Source organism: Lactuca sativa, chromosome 5 (assembly GCF_002870075.4).
Source record: "Lactuca sativa cultivar Salinas chromosome 5, Lsat_Salinas_v11, whole genome shotgun sequence".
NCBI lineage: Eukaryota > Viridiplantae > Streptophyta > Magnoliopsida > Asterales > Asteraceae > Lactuca > Lactuca sativa.
In genome coordinates this window covers 186,729,571-186,752,017 of record NC_056627.2, presented here as the reverse complement: position 1 = coordinate 186,752,017, position 22,447 = coordinate 186,729,571, and the positions used below count along the sequence as shown (strand labels likewise).

At 33.5% G+C, this 22,447-nt stretch overlaps 1 protein-coding gene across 3 annotated transcripts in view; it reads right to left on the bottom strand.

The window, feature by feature from the left end:
* The window catches only part of LOC111897285 (COP1-interacting protein 7), a 30,630-nt gene extending 20,316 nt beyond the window's left edge, over positions 1-10,314 (bottom strand). Inside the window, exons 1-12 of one of the 3 annotated variants that reach the window (XM_023893250.3) lie at positions 9,968-10,314; positions 9,430-9,609; positions 9,190-9,301; positions 9,009-9,107; positions 8,869-8,918; positions 8,596-8,748; positions 8,295-8,506; positions 6,983-8,187; positions 6,028-6,885; positions 5,612-5,939; positions 5,456-5,512; positions 4,937-5,123 (exon numbers count right to left, since the gene is read on the bottom strand). In XM_023893250.3, the coding sequence (XP_023749018.1) occupies positions 5,065-5,123; positions 5,456-5,512; positions 5,612-5,939; positions 6,028-6,885; positions 6,983-8,187; positions 8,295-8,506; positions 8,596-8,748; positions 8,869-8,918; positions 9,009-9,107; positions 9,190-9,301; positions 9,430-9,609; positions 9,968-10,026 (3,372 nt within the window). In that variant the 5' untranslated portion in view covers positions 10,027-10,314 and the 3' untranslated portion in view covers positions 4,937-5,064. Of the gene's footprint in view, positions 1-4,936; positions 5,124-5,455; positions 5,513-5,611; positions 5,940-6,027; positions 6,886-6,982; positions 8,212-8,294; positions 8,507-8,595; positions 8,749-8,868; positions 8,919-9,008; positions 9,108-9,189; positions 9,302-9,429; positions 9,610-9,967 lie in introns of those variants that run through there. The other 2 variants (XM_023893247.3, XM_023893249.3) reach the window with 2 other exon arrangements.
* Positions 10,315-22,447: the final 12,133 nt, after the last annotated feature.

Below are 22,447 nucleotides of genomic sequence, written 5' to 3'. Positions count from 1 at the left end.
TACTAATATGTTGGGTAGAACATGGGTAGATGAGATAGATGGTATGTGATAAAATGATGAGGTATGTAAGATGCTTAAGAATAATATTGGTAGATGCACCAATAGAGAATGTCATAATACTAGCAGATGCGCTTATAGGATAATCGTGGCAGATACGCTTATAGGATAATGTCGGCAGATGCGCCTAAAAGAGAATGTCACAAACTTGGTAGCCACGCCTCATAGTGTATGACGTAATCCTAGCAGAGGCGTTTAAAGGATGATGTTGGTATATGCGCCTTATGTAGCAATGGATTTTGTGCCAATTCCTTAGGTCAATCCTCAGGAATGAATGAATGAAGGATAGTTGAATTCTTAGGGTAAAACCCTGAGAAATAAAGAAGATAATGGGGATGGGTAATTGGGTTGATTGTTTGATGGTTGAATATAATAATTATATTATTGTGGGTCGAAAACCCTATATGCTCACCAGACTCCCAAGCCTGACCCTCTTAGTTTTCTTTGTATTACAGGTTATGGCACGTGAACATAAGTTGGCTGACACAACGGGAGATTTTGGATTATAGGCCAGTAGTTATGAATAACTGTTGTAAGGTCTGTTTTGTTTTGATTATGCTTTTGTCTGTATTAAACATGACATCCCGAGATTTTGTTATATAATGAAAATACACTTCTTTAAAGAAATGCTTTGAAAAGTTCTTATCATATTTTGTTTTGGGAACAAATTCTGCAACTGTTTTCTGTAAAAGATTCCTCTGATTTTAAAAACAAAGCATAAACAAATCGGTCCTTTCTGGCCGTTAAATTGAGGATGTCACAGAGGCCATGCATGGAAACTTGGCCCTTTTGACCTAATTTGACTTAATAATAATTCAAGACGTGCATTGGACATGCATGTCTGAAAAAGCACCGCTTTTTATGATGTGTTTGGTGTTAGAAACTCTTATGGAGCCTTTAAGCAAGTAATCTTAAGGATTGAGTGAATATTGCTTAAGTTATGTGATGATTTGGACCTTAAAGTTGAGATCTATGCACTTTGGAGGGTTATATTGAGAAAAGTTGGAAACTTTATCCATCTAGACCCTATTATGGACAAAATCTGAGTTAGAGACCCTTTTTGGATTAAAGGAAATGGTTGAATACGTTAAGCTGTTGAAAATCCAGTTACCACGATTTGGTGACAGAGCTGGTCGCGACTTTTTTGTCGCATTCGACGCCATAACGTGGTAAAGGGCTACCACAACATGACGGTCAGCTGAGTTGACTCTTTTTGACTTCTGACCGTTTGACCTAGTTTGACCCATGGTTTTTTTTTGGGTATTCTGGATTATGTTTGAGAATTGGTCTTTTGATGGTTAGACCTCAGTTAGAGTTGAGATTCGGAGTCAGGACCTCATCAGCTATTGTTCAGATCCAGATGTGAGTTTTCTCACTATATCCATGGGTCGAAGGCACCAATGCTGACCCATTACTTGTTATGTGGAATACTGGTTGTCTCTGTGATGCTTGCATAAAAGACCAGCGTCTGGCTCCTGATAATTGTATGAAAGATCATGAGGGTAGCCCATGACACTTGTATGTAAGACCGGGATTTGGCCATTGGCATTGTAAGGAAAGACCATAGGGGTAGCCCATGACACTTGTATGTGTTGGTATGTGGTAATTTTAGGGAACTCACCAAACTTTGTGCTTACGATTTTCAGTTTATGTTTCAGGTGCTTCTGGTTCGAAAGGAAGAGTTGGGGATGATTGTAAAGCACACAACGACTTTATTCTGTATTTTGTGACTTACTTTGATATTCCATGATGTATTGATACATTTGTTCCACTCGGGATTTATGATGGTGTTTTGGGATACTATTTTTATTAATTTAAATATGAAATTTTTGGGTATTATTTTTGGGATGTTTCAGACCACGAGCCACCACGGATATCCGGGTGTTCGTGATCATGGTTCGTTGCCACGTCGACCACGAGGCCATCCCTTGTATGCATATCGGATGATCTAAGTGGATTTCATTGTGTGTGGTTGCAAACCTTCCTTTTTAATCTTCAATTATCTTTGAATTGATTATATCTTGTGTATGAATGTATTATTTTTGTTGTAAAATTCAAAGGATTTTTATTTATAGATCATCTCCAATTCTTAGTATCATTTTTAAATACAATTTAACAATTTAAAAGATAGTATAAATGTAGTTTAAAAATAATATAAACTTATAAATACAGTTTAAAAAATAATATAAACACTAAATCATTTCCAATCCATTACCTTAGTTTTAACACACACACACAAAAAAAAAGTATATTCCTTTTTATCAAAGTTCTATGATTTACAAATAAAAAAAACATTTATATTTATTAGGTTTTAGAAACTCGGCCTATATCTTTTTATTACCACTCACTCTCACACCGAAATCCATTAAAAACGTTATTTATACCCTTCACTTTACATTAAATGTTCTACATATTCCCCTTTTTCTATAATTTTTATTTTAAAATCTTATTCATTTCAATCTATTAACTTTATTTATTTATAATCTTCTGATACTAAATTACACTATCTCAATAATATTTATACTGGTACCAAGGTTAAGTATTATTATTATTTTCGTTTTTAAATAAAATACACAAGGGTATTTAATGATTGAATATAAAATTAATGGATTCATTGAGCATATTTGGTCTTGGAAGTGGAGAGATCGTGATGTTTTTTTGGCTGCTTTGGCCCATAACTATATATATATTTTTTAACCATAAAAGTAGCCGTTACAAAAGTAAGTCATTAAAATATAGCTTTTAACAAATTACGTCATTAAAAGTATCTCATCAATGCCTTAGAAATTGTCAACTGAATTTTTTTTTTTTGTCGACCTGTTTTTCACTTTGGCATGGTCTGCAAGATATTTCACATCATAGATTTATTGTTATTGTCTTTGTTTATAATGGCCATTACGTAAAAATTGATTTACAAGAATTACATCTAATGCCTACAGTTTTGTCACTTCGGCGTCACCACAGATCAGAACGTGCAGCTAGATGGGAAATATTGTATAATGCTCGACTTAATGCATATATTCCACCGAATGCACCACGTAATAATTGTAATATTCATGTAGTTAATGTCTCTGATAATTAATAAAATTAAAATATGATATTGTTTGACGAAACGGTAGTAAATGAAAATGATAATTTTATTTGTTATAGTTGTGAAAAAATATCATATTATATTTTTTTATTGTTCGTTTAATTGTTTGTGATCGTTATTTTTTATTGTTCGAAACGTAAACAAACTCGAATTTAAACCGAAAAGTTTATAAAAAAACCATGTAATTTAAAAAAATAAACAAAAGAAAAGGTTAACCACCTTGAATTATACCGACAAATATATAAAAATAAACACGTAAAAATAGTTTTTTTAGGTTAACGAATGAAAATTATTAATAAAAATCAAATTATGTATAATACGACGTTAGCAAAAAAGGTCATTCATGCAAGTTTTGGAAACCACAAATACCATATTCATAAAAAAAAAAAATTATCAGGGACTGACTTTGTGACTTTTGGCAAACCATATTGACCATTTTGTAATTTTGATATATATATATATATATATATATATATATATATATATATATATATATATATATATATATATATATATATAAAGAAAATATATGAAATCTATACAAACTCTATTAAAATAAAGAAAAAATAAAATTGTTATATAATAATAATAATAATAATAATAATAATAGTAATAATAATAATAATAAATTGTTAAAAGAAAATAACAAAGGAAACGGAAGAATAAGTTAGTGATTTTATTTGAAACAAGGACTAAAAGTGTAATATTCATAAATTATAGAGATACAACCTATTAATTTTTAAATTAGGAAACAAAACTGAAAATAAAACAAAAACACAAGGACCATTTCTGTAATTTACTCTAAACAAATATATTAAAATAATTTTGAAATCCGTAATCTCTCATTCAATAAAACCATTATTACATATTTAATATTTTTTTAATTAACTTTACCATTAATAGTTTTCAACTAGTGGTTTTGACTTCTATTCCAGGTGTATTTAAAATCCCCCTTTGTTTATCTTGTGATTTTTTTTTAAAAGATTAAATAAATATATAAATTAAGTGGAGACCATTTATAAACATTTAAAAAGTTTAGGCATGATGAAAATGGATTTATATATTATATAAAGTCTTGCATTTTGATAACATGACCCGAAGCCAGAAATTGCTTCGACATTTGAAAATAATTTGGGTCTGGGTTTATTACATATTATAGTTATTCTAACCGGCATTAGAAAGATAATTTCTAAGTTTTTACAGTCTATAATCCATAAGGAAATCTGGAAATGGTGTTGAGGATGATGTGTAAAAACGGGATGATTAAAGTAGAGGATACTCAAAGGAGTCTTCAGTCGTGCCCTATTTTTATATAGTGACAATTATGCCAAATATGTTGCATGGATCAGGATCACAATTAAGAAGTCACATGAGAAGATGGAAGTTGTACAAATGGGGATGATAATATATGGTTGAACATTGTTACTACATGACAATTGACAAAGACATGACAATCAATATTTAATATTGTGTTGGGAGGGATGCCGATTACCAAAAACCGAGGGAAGGAATATTGCAGTTTTTTTTTTTCATAATGTAATTACCTTATGTTTTCCCCTTTACTTTTTGTCCTAATTTAATTTTATTATTATTATTTTTTTGTAACCCCATACTTTTGTTTCTTATGTTAGAGGGTATTACTGGAAGCAATCTCTCTAGTCTCTACCTTTGGTGAAGGCACGACTAGACACGTATTTGTCTTACTCCATTTTCATGAGATTTGGATATTGTTATTGTTGTTTTAGTTAAAAGCTGTAATAATATAAATGCCTAGGGACCAAAAAAAAATGTTACAATGAAAACCCATACATTATAGACACAAATATAATATTTTGTTGAATCTAAAAGGATTTAAATATACATGATCCAAAACTTTTGACTAAAAATATTACATAGTTTCATGCTCATGAACATGTTCATGGTGTTGGCTTCTTTTCCCCACGGAAGGATGATAACAACGAGAAGTGTCTTGAAGCTGTCAATTGTAATGCCATGCCATGGGATCACATATTCAATACACCAACAAATATTTTATATTTGTTTACCCCCTCCCTCTTCTACTACTATTATATTCAGCTTAATGCAAGAAATAGCAACCTACTTTCATTGATTTATTTCTCTCTATTTTTCAAAGTACAACGTTGAAATAGAAAAAAAAACATTAAAAAAAAATAAAATAAACAAAGAAATGAAAGTATGTTGCTATTTCTTGCAAGATGTATTATTATTATTATTATACTCAAAAGCCAACACTAGAAAAACCATATTACTATTTTTGAAAGAATAGTTGACTAAAAGAACACTCACACTTTTGACCATGAGTGGGAGCTCGATCTTCAGCAATTAAGGTCTTCAATGTATGAACTTCACAACAAAAACATCAACATCAGATGAAAGTAAAGTTGTGTTTTTTTTTTGCATTCAGCCCTAATAATAATATACAAATTAGGGGTTACCACTTACCTCCACCTGAAGAAGCAACATCATTCCCACTTGCAGTATCTGAATGGGTATGGCTTTTCTTTCCAAGTTTCAAAAGTCGTCTGAATCCTTTCACTTCTTTGACCTGAGGCTTTTCAAGGACTTCAGGGATCTTTTCCAATTTTAAGTTGTTAAAATCAGATATATATGCTTTTTCAGTTCCCCCACCCACAAAATTTGTCTGAGGCTGAGGTGCTTTTGCATATTCTGAGTTTCTAGTTGATGGATCTTCAAAAGATGACACACGTGCAACAGGTGCTTGGTAGCTTTTTTCCCCTGAACTTTCCACCATTTCTGAATTTTTCCTCACCTAAACAAACAAGATAGATAATATAACTAAAAATACAACTTATAATCTAAAATTCTAAATGCATTTAACCCAAAAACAACTTTCTTACCTCACAAGAACTCGGTTGGATTGAAATGGTCTCCTTATCAACAACTTCCACCTTTTGAATGCCTACACAATCTTCCTCAAACTTTTTACTTACCCTACAAGTTACTGGAGAAGGCTGCTTATGTTCAAGCATTACAACACTCTTATCAATCATAGGATTCTCATCAATCAACAATTTTTCATTCAAATTCACTTTAGCAACTCCAGAAACTTTGTCTTTCTCCTCATTCATTTTCGAAAACTTTTCACTTAAATTCGAAGACACTTTAGATGTTTTGATCTTCAGCTCTGGTAAACTCGCTGCCTTACTTTGATCAAGGCTCATAATAGCAGAAATCTTTTTAATTTCAGGCCCATTTGATAATTTTGTTTTAGAAACAATTTCTGCACTCCGTGTCTTCAATAAAGTTGTAGTTGTAGGATGAGTGTTGTTGTTGTTGATCTTTTTAGGGTCTGATAGCCTTCTAATACGTGTAATGGAAGCTTTTGAATCAGGAGTAACAATGGAGTTGACTTCTTTCTTTGTGTCAGACATTGATGACATGGATTTAGTCATCCTGTTACTACTACTCCCTTCAGTTAATTTGCTGTTTGTTGAGGGTTTCTTTGAATTTGTTGATCCTATTGATCTTATTTTGGATCTTTGTAGAGGAGATGATGATCCGGGTTCTGAATCTGTGAACTTTGATGATTTGTGGGACATAGGGGAAAGTTTTGATGGTAATGATTTTCTCGTGGAAATGGAATTGGAATTGGAATGGGAATGGGAATTGGAATTGGAATTGGAATTGGCTCGTGCAGCAATTCTCTTTTGCCTTTCTATCTTTAGACCTTCGAGTCTTTTAAGTTCTGCATCTTGCTGAAAAAGGAAACTAGATTTAAGCATATGGCAATTTTATACAAAATGACATCAGAATTTACCACATCATCTTTAAGATAATCAACAACAACAATACCTGTTCTTTCTTCATTTTCTGGAGATCAGCTTTGAAAGATCTTAGTTTCTCAGCACGTGCCTTTGCATCCTCTAAAGTACTATTCACCTTTGATGGTTTACCCTTCCTTATGGGTCCCACAAGCTTCTTATCCCCATTAACTTTTGACCTTTGGATCTTTTCTGCACTTTTGGATCCTTTCTTGACATCAATCAAACTCTCTTTTCTCCTTTTCTCATCTTCAGTTAATTGCATTTCGTAGTCTAGAGCAGGATCATACCCTATTGACCTATCTTCAACACCTCGTTCAGGCATCAAGCTTAAGTCATGTGGCTCATAGTTGACTTTGTTTTCTGGATTTTGACTTCTTGATGAGAGGTCATAATCCATGTTGATGGTAGTAATTCTATTGTCATTTACACCAGAAGATGATCGGATGGAAACCATTAATGCTTCATCGGTATTCCCACGTAAGTCAATTCCATTCCGATCCTGAAACCTGGAATCAGCCAATGGATCTAACGAATTCCTTACATTTGCTTGTGCTCTTCCACCTACCATGAAATCATCATCATTTCCATTCCTGTAAATAATCTTTCTTCCATTTCTTTCATATGATTGCATATCAATTTTGTCCCCTTGGATATTGTCAGCATGTCCTCCATGAACTAATGGATCATCACCAGACATGGTTTTTTGTTGTCTTTTTTGGGGATTCTGATTCCGATTCCTTTCCATGGAAAACATATCTTCATTGGATTCCTTTCCATCTTCTGCAGCTCCTTTGAGTATAAAACTTTGAAATGCATCCCAATGGCCATTATCAGATTCGGTTTCTTTTTTACCTTTTCTCTTTGGAGATCTTAAGGTTTTCTTATTTGCAATTGCATTACTCTTGGGATCAGTGTCAGAAGCTGACTCATCATCTTCTGAGGAATCTTGTCTTTTTGAGTTGATGAAGTTAATATTACGAATAACCACCTTCCCTGATTTCATTTTTCCTGTATTTTTATGTTGTTCTGAACTTTCTTCAGAATCAAAGTTATCCATGGATTGCCTCTTTTGTTCAATTCTATGGGGATCCTCCATTGGAGGGTAAGGTGGAGGGTAAAATGGACCATTTCCTGGATAATGTTGATAGTAGGGCATTCCTTGCATATGATATGCTTGATAACCAGGGGAAGAATGCATTGACCATGGAGGAAAAGCTGGATGGGGAAATTGTCCTGTATGATATTGTTGTTGACCAGCTGGATTTGGTCAACCATATCACAAAAAAGTATAGAATATTAACATCAAAATGATAAAGATCAATTGGTTTATAAATCCTTACCTGCATTTGGATCACTGGATGTTTTTTCTTTAGTTTCTGGAGTTGTAGCCTCACTTCTGAGTTCATTATTATGACTTGAAAGCACAATTCCAGATGCATTTATGGCAGAATAATCTGATCTGGTGGAAATTGCATCTTCTGGTTCTATTTCAACCCATTGTCCTGAATCATGTTTCTGCTTCCATAAATCCATGTACCTCAAACAAGCACTCCTATTGTATATGAACCAAAAAAAAGTCAAAAGAATCTGCCAGGTTGTCAATTTTTTAAAAAAAAAATGTTAAAAATATAATCTACTTACATTAGACGTGATGCACCGAAACATTCAGCAAAAGATAACAAATTTGCCACATGGTCAATTTCAAATCCAGCAGCTACAGCACGTGCAAAAGCCATGCCTTGTTCTTTCTTCAGCACTGTTTTGCGTGTCTCAAGAACATTTAAGAGCTGGACTCTGAATGTTATACATGTGAATAAGAATTTAGTAGTTTTACATATAATCCTGTTTTTATATATAAATTGGGAAGTATTCGGTTTTCACACTGAATCAATTCAAGAAAGGAAGCACCAATACTTTGAATTTCCCTCCTTGCCACTGGAACTGCTAGTCTCCTGAACACCAGGCTGCCAAAAGGGGAAAAAGGAAAAAGGTAGTTAATAAAAAAAATGATAAGATACATGAGAAAATGAGTACATTGGTGATTTGTTTGTTACCTTATAAAGGACAATTGCCTTATCCTCATCAGTATCATGTCCAGGTTTGTTACCTTCATTGACTGACATTGCTAGAGGCTTTACATGTTGGTCTTCTATCTGCAATGATGAAAGCTTGAATTAAGAACAAATAATTCCGAAATATGATATAGTTAAATGTATATATGGTCATAAGGCTCACCATAATATCATTGTTTCCTTGAATGGCAATTGCTTCTTCTATCTGTAGGATTTCAGATTCTATAGTGTAGACACGTTCAAGAATCTCCGGGGTGCTCACAAAGCGAACAAAACTATAATCAACAAAGATATTAGGTTATCTTTTTTCCTTTTCTTCAATCTTCTCTACTAGTTTTAATAGGTTTTTACCAAAATGACTAATGCAAAAAACATTAAAGAACCAAGAATAAATAATACAGACCTTTCAACTGTACACTTTGTAAACCATGTTGCATTACTGCCAGATTCTGGTTGAAGCAAAACTGAATAACCACCTTCTGCAATCTGATCCTGAGCTGTCTTTAGGTGCGCAATAAAAGGGTTCAGCAAACCAGAAGCGATCTTCTCTTTCTTATCATTTGCGATGATGTATAAATCACACCTGGTAGTTTTGCAGGAGTAACGTTTAAATTCAAATTTCAATGCGAGCATTTCTCAATCCTTTTGATACTCATGCTAAACTATCCTTCTATTGCATTGGATGATGGTATCTGCTTATTTGTTTTCTAGGTTTTAAATGCTTCAACAGTGACGAAATAAATAACAATGATAAATCGAGCATACATCACACAAATTTGTCCACATTCATAGTAGGTCAAATGCCTGTGGAATAAGTTCTAACAGAAGTAACACTCGAACATCACGGAATTAAATGTTAACATATATGAAGTACAGCCACAGGACAAAGTGCAGTTCGGAGCTTAGCACATACAATAACCAAAAAACGCGTACAAACTTACCTTGTTCTTGTTGGCGTGAGTTGAAATACGGCGGAGTCCAAACGAGTCTTCGACTTCATTTTTGCTTGAAAATCCGATCAGATAGAAAGAAAAGCTGTAGACATCGATCTTTTCTGGACCTTGTAATTGTCAATATTTTGAGACATTCAAATCAACATTTGGACAAATCTGATAAGAAAAAAGAAGCAGAAAGTCGAATTGAAGTTTGATGAGCGAGCTACTGTTGCAGAGCTAAAGCAGAAACTTAAAAGATCCTTTAATGGCTGCTGCATTGAGAAAGAAAGAGAGAGAGAGACCGGAGAGCATCCAAAGTGCCTTTTTTTTTTTTCTCTCTCGACTGCTTCCTGCAAAACGTTATACCTACACCCCCCTATATGTTGGCGTATTCTCCAGTAAGAACCCTCAATATATCAAATTTGACTGAATATTAAAAAATACTCCCAAATTAATTATCTATATTTGACTTTTCAAAGTATTTATTTTTTAACTTTAATCTCAAATATTTTTCTTTTTGATATATAATACTTGATGCAAAATATATGAATGAATTGTATTTTAAATTTTTTTTATTGTTATAAGTTTCATCAAATACTATTTAACACAAATAAAAATATTTAAGATCAAAGTTAAAGAAAAATATTTCAAAAATAAAAATAGTCAATTAATTTGGGACGGAAAGAGTATAAATTACCAGAAAAGTTAAAAGACTAATATCAGAATTGTGTTTTTTAATTTTTTTTATTTGATCATTTTAGTTTTTTTTTCCTTCAAAAAAGCCTGTTTAATATGAGGATTTTTAAACAAAAAGTTTTGAATTTTTCAGAAAAAAATAAAAAGTGGAAGGTTTTATCGAAAAAATAAAAATAAAATATTAAGATTTTTTCAAAAGAAAATGAAAAATACATTGTAAAACACAATACATAACTTTTTCTATTATATTAGCAAAAGAATAATAATAATAATATACGTCAACTTATTACATCATAAAAAAATGAACAGCCCAACGATTTGGTTTAAATTAGATAATTTTTAAATCTAATTTAAATTTTAAACCAAAATGATTTCTAGAAAGATTGATTGACTATAATGGACGGGGGACTTTTATGACATTTGACTAAAAGTAAAGGGGGCAACGGTGGTGAACAAACAAAGAAAAGGGAGCAGGATATAAAATTACAGAAGCCGACACGTGGTTGACATTATGCGCCAAACTTTTTTATGGGAAGTTGTGATATCAGAAGAGTTTTGGGTTTTACTGCACAAATCCTTTTAACAAAAAGATGATAATAAGAATCTCTAATTTTACATTAAAAGATTTTATGTTATTTTTTCTAATGCGACAAAAAACTATACTGCTATGTGCATTAGTAATCCGTAGTGTACATATATAACAAAAGAAAAATTAGAAAATAATGGTCAATTACATGATCAGTTTATATTACATGGAAACTATAATTATAAAAATAATTAAATTTTGTAGTAAAATTTATAATTATTAATTAATTATTTTAAATAAATTATTAATTAAACATGATTTTATTGAATTTTTAATATAGAAATATAATTAATTATCGACAATTATAAACGAAACTTATTATATACGAATTTAAATTTCTTTTAAAAATTAGAAATCAAATAAATAATTGTCTAACTTATTATCAATATCAATATATTTTAAAAACTAAAAAATGATGGAAAAATATGAAGTATTATTTTATAGAGCATTTGAAAAAAAAATGTATATCACGAAAAACTGACAAAGATACTAATAATTATTATTTTATTATTATAGGAAATTTAGTTTTTTTTTTGTAAGTTTTAACCATTTTCAATAAAACAAAAATGATATCTTGTTATCTTATTAATAATAATAATAATAATAATACCCCAAATTTCTGATTATGTTTTCTTCAAATAGAATTTAACATTATATAACTCATAAAACTATTCGTTGTTAAAAATTGGATTATTTCGGATTGATAATAAATTAATAAAAACTAAAATGGTTGATCGTACTACAAGTGAATAAAAAAAAACTATTTTATAATAAAATGTCGGTTTGCTAATGAACATAATTTTTATGAAGCACCAACCTCACCCACCAGGTTGTGGCTACAAAGAGACTTGTTTTTAACAAATGTGGTATTATGAATAATTTATATAAATTGTAGTTATATTTAATAAGCATAATTAAGAGATTTTATTAAAAATGTGAAAATAAATTTGCATAAGATGTTCTTTAAAAGAACAAATTGGGAATTTTTTTTTTGGATATAATCTAAAATGTATTCAAATTATACAATTTGTCAAATTATTAAGGGGAGGAATTTCCTCCCGTAAAAATACTTTCACAAATTAGATGAACTTCTTAAATTTATATTTTACGAAACAAAGTTTATATTTGAATATTGCTGTGATTTTTTAATAAAATATGGCAAATAAAATCAGATAATGCTTAATTTATATAAAAAAAATGTGAAGTACATGAATGTCAGTCGGTTGGTGCTAAACTGCGCCGGGGCCGAATTTTGTGTGCTTGGGCCACAAAAAAACATGACAGCTGGGGTATTTGTCGAGACAAAATCTACCCAACGGTCAAATTGAATTCCTACATGCATCTCGGTCTCACAAAAAAACAATATTTTTCCTTTTTCAAATATTGTTTTCTTTTTAATTATAAAAGTTGACTATAATCTTTAAAGAAAATCCTACAAATATAAATATTTCAAATGTTTACTGATCATTAAACGCGAATTCGATTAAGATGAAAAGTTAAGTTTTTTTCCTTGAACGACAAATAATATTATTAAAAAGAAAAGACGGCTAAATGAGAAGCTCGAACCATGTTACAAAAAAAACACTCTGAGATGGGAGACATGCTCCAGCTAGCCCAATCTATTTTATAAAGATTAGTTTATTTTTGACGTATTAACTAAAAAACTAGTTGTTAAATAAAAAACTAGTTGATAGCTGAAAAGTAGCAGATAAAAAATAACGTCTGATAAAACTAGTTGAAAAGTCAACTGAAAAATATGAAATGACATAAAATGACATTAAAAAATTGTATTTTTATAACTAATTAAGGGTTATATTTGGAAATTAAAATAAAAAAACTCCTAAAAAGCTAGTCTAAGTAGCTTTTTAAAAAACTAACTTATAAACTACTTTTTGGTTTGCCAAACATGACAACTTAAAAAAGCTCGAAAAATAAGCTAGTTGTAGCACGTCAAACACAACCCAGATATATTATTAATTCAGTTAAAAGTAAGAGCACTAATGTCGTCCGCCATGATCATGATAGTTCGCCGTTTGTTACGAAAAATAATGGCATTCTAGGTCTTCTAGATAGTCCATAAGGTAGTGTAAACAAGAGAGAGCCACAATTTTTTCATCTTTTTACTTCCAGTAGTCGAGTTTATCATCTCCAACAACTCCAAGCAATTCAGGAGTATATTAAGAAGTATGGAAGACCAATTGGCCAACCAACTCCAAACTTACGATGCAGCATGACAGGAGAAAAAAACATGGTCTAAATCTTCATCCATCGAGTGATAAAATGATAGAGAGTTGAAGAAACGGTACCCCCCCCTCTTGGAAAGATTGATTAAGGTGGGAATTCTATTTTTAAGCATCTTCCAAGCAAAACAGGTGACTTTTAGCGGGATCCAGTTCACTCCAATGACGGGCGTAACCATACTACCCCTCGAAGCATCAATAACTAATCGAATAACCTTTATCGAAAAGGAATTTCCTCCACCACCAGCCCAATGCCATTTATCACATCCCATTGAGAACCGAAAGAATTTAACAAATTAGATAACACAGACAATTGATCAGCTTCTCTCCCTTTGCTTCTTAACATTCTCGACCAACTCCAATTCCACTAAGTCTCCATATTAGCCCCCCTTTTCACTCTATCAACAACCTTATAATCGTTATTTGTCTCCAACATATATAAATTAGGACAAAGATCTTTCAAAGCCACATCCCCACACCATGTATCCTTCCAAAAGAAAGTTTTGTCACCAATACCAACTACTATTTTAAAAAGATCATTTAAATTAACACCGTTATCACCGAGATCTATATGTAGTTAAAATATACTTAACCACACACCATTTAAGGATTTTTTGCCAAAGGTTTACCATCTATAAGTTCGATGTTGTGAATGCTTTTAATACATGAAAATTAAAAGGAATCGTACCCTTTTTTCAAGCGCCACCACCATCTAGCAAGTAGAGCCAAATTAGCCGAGTCGAGAGAACCAACTCCTAGACCACCTTCATTTTTTGGCTTAGTGACAATATCCCACGCAACCTAATTTATCTTATTTTTATCTTCATCGTCTCCCCATAAAAAACCTCCTTCTAATCCCTTAAAGGATACTTAAAACATTTTTTGGAGCTTTAAAAAGTGAAAAGTAATATAAGGGAAGGCTATTGAGCACTAAATCAACAAGTGTAAGTCGACCGCTAAATAACAAGGATTTTGCTTTTCATTTAGAAAGCCTATCCTTCAATGTATCAACAATAGGACCCTAATTTTTTGCTAGCTTCATATTGGTTCCAACCGGGAGCAAAAGATAAGTAAAAGGATAGGAGGCGGGTTCGCATTTTAAAATTTTAGCAAGTCTTTCAACCTCAATGTTATCAACAACAATACGGTACCATACACCTTAATTTCATGTAAATTCACCTTTAAGTCGGACGAGAGGAAGAAGCAACGAAGTAACCTGTTGAGGTTAATAAATTTTATTTCAATCCAATCTCCTATGAAAGTAACATCATCCACATACATGAGATGAGAAAGAGAGGTACCCCCATTCGGTAGTATAATACCCCGAAAGTAATGAAGATCGCAAGCTGCTTCCATAGACACTTGAAGGCCCTCCATCACGATTATAAAGAGAAAATGGGACAAAGGATCACCTTGCCTAACACCTCTTCTAATATCAAACTCCATAGTAGGAGAACCATTGATCAAAACGGAATCCCTTCCCAAAGAAAGACCACCCATAATCCATCTTCTCCATTTCCATCTAAACCCCATCTGATCCATAACAGAATCCAAAAATTCCCAACTCAAAGAGTCAAAAGCTTTGTCAAAATCAACCTTAAAAAATCAAGGTTTTATTCTTCACTTTTTTCGACCAAGTGTAGACTTCATTTAGCAAGAGTGGACCATCCAAAATATCCCGACCCCTACATATATAGATTGCTCTGAATTGATAATTTTGTCGATCACACCTTTAAGCCGGTTCGCCAAATCTTTAGAAATCACTTTATAGAGACATCCCACAAGATTTATCGACCTATAATCCTTCAAGTTGATATGATCTCTAACTTTTGGGATTAAAGATATAAAAGAGGAGTTATTGATGGGTTTTAGGCATAACAAAAATAACTTAAAACTCTTAAGTGTACGTGCAACCTAAAACAATATCTATGTTTTCACTATTGAACCTATAACTATGAACATCAAAATAAGAACCTTAGGAACCCTAGGTAATTTTCAAAATTAATAAAGAATAAGGTTTAGGGTTACATAACTTTTAGTTGTTATAGTAAACAACCAGAAATCCTTTTGTTAATCTTTTGGAAGCAAGCACCATAAGCATCGTGCCTCTAATGGTTCACACCCAACACAAGCAAGAAGGAGATTATGGAGAGAAGAGGGAGGAGGGAATAATTTCAGCCTAACTCTCTAAAGGTATATGATTGGACAAAATTTCTAGGGGTTAGGTTCCTTATATAGTGCAACTTGGAAACCCTAGATAAGCCCAAAACCAATATAATAATATTATTTTGAATTGGTATTTTTTCAGCTTCCTAACTATCCTCTAAGGATAATTCCAGAAACCCTAAAGGCCTCTAGAAACCGTCCACCCCATGTGTGGAAGGTTCTGGAGCCTTTTTCTCAACTATTGAACAATTTCACTTTAGACCTTGTACTTTTAATTAATTCCATTAATCCCAAAATTAATTTCAATTAAAATCTGATTAATTATTAATTAAATATTACTATTTCTAATTTATATATTATTCACATAATATATTAATAAATTATTCATTTTAATTTATTAATCAAATAATAAATCAATCTCTCTCTCTCCAAAAACCATTCTGTCAAAATGTTAGGTTTGAGGGAAACCCAAAAGGATTGTGCTACTATCAATTCAAATTTATACCAGTTATAGTTATGGGCTAAGAAACCTAATCCACTAGTATCCCACTTGGATAAGTCTATAACTATAATTGTTAGTATAACTTCTAAAATGATCAGCAAATTATAGCTTCCAAAAGCCGTTGTCGAACTTTGACCTAGTCAGTTATGTGTCCTAAGATAAGTGATCATATAATCCTCCATTCTGCAAGATATCATTCGCACATGAGACATGGAACATAATCAATCTCATTGTCCAATACTTTGTTTCCCGATGTTGATTTGTAATGACATGGAACTTCTAATCGAACATATCAATTTAGTCCTGACCGGTCCCGACACTATAAGTCAATACCAAATCACCGAGGGGCCCAAAGATATCACTTTTCCTGTTAGGGAAAAAGCAACGAATAAACTTTGACTTATATGCTTGCATCATTTATTCATCAAATCATACACAACAATACTTTTTATAACATCAAGTTACTAATGCATTTACTTATCATCAATGCATAACTAACTTTTAAACCACAACTCATATATCTCCGTTTAAAGATTATAAGATATTATCCTCTCATAATTACTCATGATAAACTCCATGAAGTATTCTATGAGCGTACGTTAATCCAATACTTAAATCTCAATTTCTATGTACTCATGAACATTATAGCAATACTATCGTTATGTCTAAAACTCTTTAGACAATATACAAATCAATTCATGATGGTCTTAATTCACTACTTACTTCCAAGATTGCGAACGACTGTGGAGTTTGAATAATCAAATTATTCAGGAAGTAAAACATGCAAACATGAAACATAAGGACAAACAATTGACAAAAGGTAGTAAACAAACTCATAAATAATTCTCTATTATTTAATCACCAAAAGTCAATTACATTTACTTTGTTACAAGTTTCAAAATAACTATCTAACTACTAAGAATAATATCATCTTTCAGACCATTGCTCCTGACATGTTGAATGTGTTTTTCCCTACTCAGACCCTTTGTGAGTGGATATGAAGGATTCTCTTCAGATGATACCCTATTCACTGTGAGGCGACCTTCTTTTGCTCTATGACTGATAAAATGGTATTTTATGTCGATGTGTCTCGATCTTCCATGATCTATTGGTTCCTTTGTCAAGCCAACCGCTCCTTCATTATCACATAAAATTTCCATTGGCTTTTTGATGGTTGGCACAACTCCAAGATCCCCAATGAAGTTCTTTAACCAAGTTGTCTCCTTTGATGCTTTGCTTGAAGATATGCACTCCGATTCACATGTAGAATCAACCACTATCTCTTGATTGGAACTCTTCTAAGTAATCACTCCTCCATTTAAGGTAAAAACCCAACCAGATTGAGAACGAAAGTTGTCTTTTTCTATTTGAAAGTTGTTGTCACCATACCTAGTTACTCTCAATGTATCACTGCCACCAAGTACTAAGAACCAGTCCTTAGTCCTTTGTAGATACTTGAGAATATTCTTAACTGCTATGCAATGAGCTTTACATGGATTTCCCTGATAACGACTGGCCATGCTCAAAGCAAAGGACACATCAGGACGAGTACATGACATAACATACATGATAGACCCAACGGCAAAAGCGTATGGAACTCTACTCATTTCTGCTATCTCTACACCAGTACTCAGACTCTGATTCTTACTCGGTTTGGTATTACTTTGGATAGGCAGTTCTCCTTTCTTGGAGCTTTCCATACTAAAATGTTTTAGCACCTTTTCCATACTACGTTGTAGTTTGATCATTTGAAACATTTTAGATATTTTTTATTTGGTGATTATTAATAATAAGTTGTTATGTTTATTCATATTATCTACGTTCCTTCTTTTGCATGTTTAGAACCATTTTTTGAATAATATTTAATTCTTCAAACTTCCACAATCAGTCCTACTCTTGGGAGATAGTAGTGAATTAAGATTGTCATGTAGTATTGGTAGATAGTTCATAGGGATGAACATTGCAAAGCCCCGCGGTTAATACCGATTAGTACTTGAAAATGAAGATTTTAAGTATTGGATTAACCACACTTAAATATTACTTCATGGATCATTACATAAGTAAATTATGATGAATAAATGTCTTATTCTTCAAATGGAGACACTTGAGGTTTTGTTCTACAATCTGTCGTGTCTTGGTTTTTTCCAAACGTAGTCCATAACTTGCAGCCATACATGGTTTGACTAGATATCACATGAGGAATAACACTAACCTATGTAGTCAAATTTTAGTTGATCCTTTTTCCTGAAATAAGGAAGTGAATATCTTTGGGCCCCTCGATGATTTGGTGTTGACAACAAATGCTTGGCCAAGCTAAGACTGAGTTTATTTTATTTGATAGTCAGTCTGAAGGTCACCACAAGTCAGTATCTAGAAACATAATCTTAAACCATGAGATTGACCATATATCTATGTCTCTAGTTCATATTAGGATATCATGAAGATTAAAGGAATTTGAAGTTATCAATCTTAGGGTTGTTTATAGCAAAGTTGTTATAATTCTAGTTGCATTGGACTGCCACTCACTATTGTCTTTAGTAAGTATTAGTTCGGTCAATTGTTGATGTCTAAGTGCAAGTGGGAGATGATGTAGATTGGTGCCTATATCCATAACAATCCCATTAATATTACTATAAATAACAATGTCCTTTTGGGTTACACGCAAGAACAAAATAAAGTAGAATTGAAAAGATATTTATACGAGGGACTTGTTTTGTTAATTAATTAATAGTTTAATTAATTAATTAGAAAATAAAGGAATGTGGAATATTCTAGAATGATTGAAATTCCATAGATATTTATTATGGTATTTTATAATTATCTTTAGGGTTTCAGAAGGATCCCAATATAGATGACAAACACGGAATTGAAGAATCAATGCATAATCGATAAGACCCGATTTAAAGTTTAAGCATAGTTTGTATAGATAATCAGGAAAGTACAAAAATTATAGAAACATGTGGTTGCTTACTACATTATTCTCTCTCTCTCTCTAGAACCACTCTCTAGATATCTATACAATGAGATCTCTCTCAACCTATATAATGATACTAAGACTTGTATTTACAGGCTAGCTCAATCCAAAAACCCATACCACTAGGGGTGAGCCAAGACACCATCCAATGAACAACTTTGCACCCTAAGATTCTCCCCCTCAAAGCTTTGAATCGATGACCCAACTTCAATCTCCAAAAATGAGCAACAAGCGAACGAGAACTCAAACGTGACAAATGTAGAACCAACCAACAAATCTTCGAATCTTCAATGGTCTTCTAGTAGAACCAACCAACAAATCTTTGAACTTTCATTATCAAAGTTTTCTTAGATCTGAAAGTGCCGATTCTCTTAATGGTCCATAGGAGATTCGAATGCGAATGCATTCGAACGCTGAATATGAATAGTAACTCCTTAATGGTTAAGTAGCGAAAGTTTGTTATGAAGTGTCGAAAATCTGAACTTTCGCCATGAGGTGTCGAAAATGAACTTTCACTATCTGGTGTCAAAAAATGAATTGTTATCTAGGCTTTAAAGTTTTGACACTTCATAAAAAAAATAGTACTTTTGACATCACGTCTTCAAAGTTTAGACCCCCAAGACTTCATATTTTCGATAGTTAGGACTTCAAAATTTTGACTCCCAAAACCTCTAAGAGCAAACTAAAACACAATATTTTTGGTTTTTTGAGTTTTTCTGAGGCTTTAAACAAAAATTCGAACAAAACAAAAATCACCACCTATATAAAGAGGGCTCCAAATAAGGTTTTGACACTTGTGAAAATACCTTTCAACTACAAAAGTTTGGAACCCTCAAAATCCTAAAGAATCTCGAAGTGCAGTTCCCACGACGTTGCACCTTGATCGCCACATCGTGGTCAGTCGCATAATTGAGATTTCAATTTGGTTTGCATGTCACATTTCGAGGATTGCTTAGATTTGCTTCTATTTGGTTTCTTGGGTGTGATTACCGAAGAGTAACTCTCTGTTAGGTTCTCTAGTCCAATAAACTGGCTTGTTAAAAGAAGAAAGCCACAAAGAAATCCTAGGAATATTTTCTCTTCATTATGTCCTAATGAGTTGCATAGATTGTTGAGTTAGATCTATTATTTTTGAGTCTATTATATCAGAATTTTTATTTCTGTTACCCATTGTTTTGGTATTTGACTAGGCTCTAAACCCATCATAAAATATTTATAAACTAATAGATGAAGATACAGTGTAACAGCGCAAATTTTCATTTAAAAATCTCATTTATCTCAGTAACTGTAACGACCCAATTTTCTCGTCCAAAAATTTCGTTTTTAAAACATTACTTTAGAAAACATTAATAATTAAAAACATTGTTTGATCAAACCACATCACAACGTAAACCATGTCTAAAAGCCAAATCATACAACCAATCGAAATATCAGAGTATAAATCAAAGAGGAATCTCATAAGTGCGGAAACCAATGTGTGTGTATGATGTGCCGCTACCGCGCCAGCTCCTTCCCCTTCGATGAAGAGGTACCTGAAACCAAAACTGTAAACTGTAAGCACAAAGCTTAGTGAGTTCCCCCATAATACCTCATACCATGCAAGCATATAACATACAACATTCAGCTAGGAGTTACGGGCCTCGCCCACATTCGTGAAGATACGGGCCCTGCCCACACTTCGCTAGCTGGGAGATACGGGCCTCGCCCACACTCGTGAAGATACGGGCCCTGCCCACACTTCGCTAGCCGGGAGATACGGGCCTCGCCCACACTCTACTATTTGGGAGAAACGGGCCTAGCCCACACTCCACTCTCGGAGAGATACGGGCCTTGCCCACACTCAACCGCTAACTCATAATATACAAGTATCACACAAACAACAAGTATAGACAACTCTATCATACCGACACATATATCATAATTAACTAAACCAAGAGATACGGGCTTGGCCCACACTCTAGTGCTAACATCTCGTCTACACGGGTCGGCCTTGGTGCCTTAGACCCGTTCCTACTGGAAAGAAACTCACCTCGAAATAGCTGCTGGTCTGTGTGGGAATTGATTGTCTACTGCTGCTGCTGCTCCGGAAATCCTCCGGCTATAATTCCCACAAAACACTCAATCAAATACCACTAACTGACCCTCGGGTAAATTGACCATTTTACCCTTGATCAGGTTAAAAGTCAAAGCCATAGTCATCTTTCAGTTGACCCGACTCGCCGAGTCCTTATCCAATCAATTGTCCTGCAACCCATCTCTACTCGTCGAGTTGGGCGTTGAATCGACGAGTTCTCCTTCTAAACTGATATCCAAGTCCTTCATCCTACTCGCCGAGTTGTATGAACAACTCGCCGAGTTCATCTTCATCCGATGAACAATTTATGCTGTGACTCGCCAAGTTGTATGAACAGCTCGTCGAGTCTGTTCTTGATCTAAGAAGATTGCCTTGAACTCGCCGAGTCAGGGCGTTGACTCGCCGAGTTCCTTCATGGGTGAGTTCAGCTACCAACTCACCGAGTCCACCCAGGACTCACTACTCAACTCGACACAACGAAAAGGGGACAAACTCGGAGACTCGCGACCAGACTCGCCGAGTCTGCTTCATGCAAAAGCCATATACGCGATTTTGCTCGAATCCAGTCCATGCCATTCATAGATCTGGGCTCCTAGGGCCTGGTTTACACGTAAAGTTTCCAACTTTACGTGTAGATCATCACCAATAAAGATTCTAAGGCTCAAAGTGCACCAAAAGGGGTAGATCTAGGGCTTGTGTGCAATATGACTCCATAAAGGCAGTAGACCCAAGCTCCAGGGACTGAATAGGGTCTAGATCTAAAGGATAACAACTTGAATCAACCAATAATGAACAACCAAGCTTGGGACATGGTTCAAGAAGGACTTTAATGGAGTAATAAGCATAGAAACAGAGGGAAAACGAGTTATACCTTAAAGAAATTACTGAGAGAACACGAAGATGCTTGGCTTCCTTCCCTTCCTCTTGATCTACTCCTCTTCCTTCTCAAAATCTTCAAGGAAACACACTAAAAAGCCTCAAACTCACAAAAACAAGGGCTAGAATGTATGGAGAGCTTCTGAGGGTGAAGGGGGCGGAGTTGGGGCGCCAAGGGTCGTTTAAATAGGGTGCAAACCCTTGGAAATTAGGGTTTCATCAAACAGCGGACTCGCCGAGTCGCCAACTTAACCGCGTCCCAAGTCTCGTCTCTACTTGGCGAGTCGGGCCTCCAACTCGCCGAGTCCAAGGCCAATAATACAAAATACTCAGATAAATCTTACATACCAGGAACCAGGTGCTACAAATCTC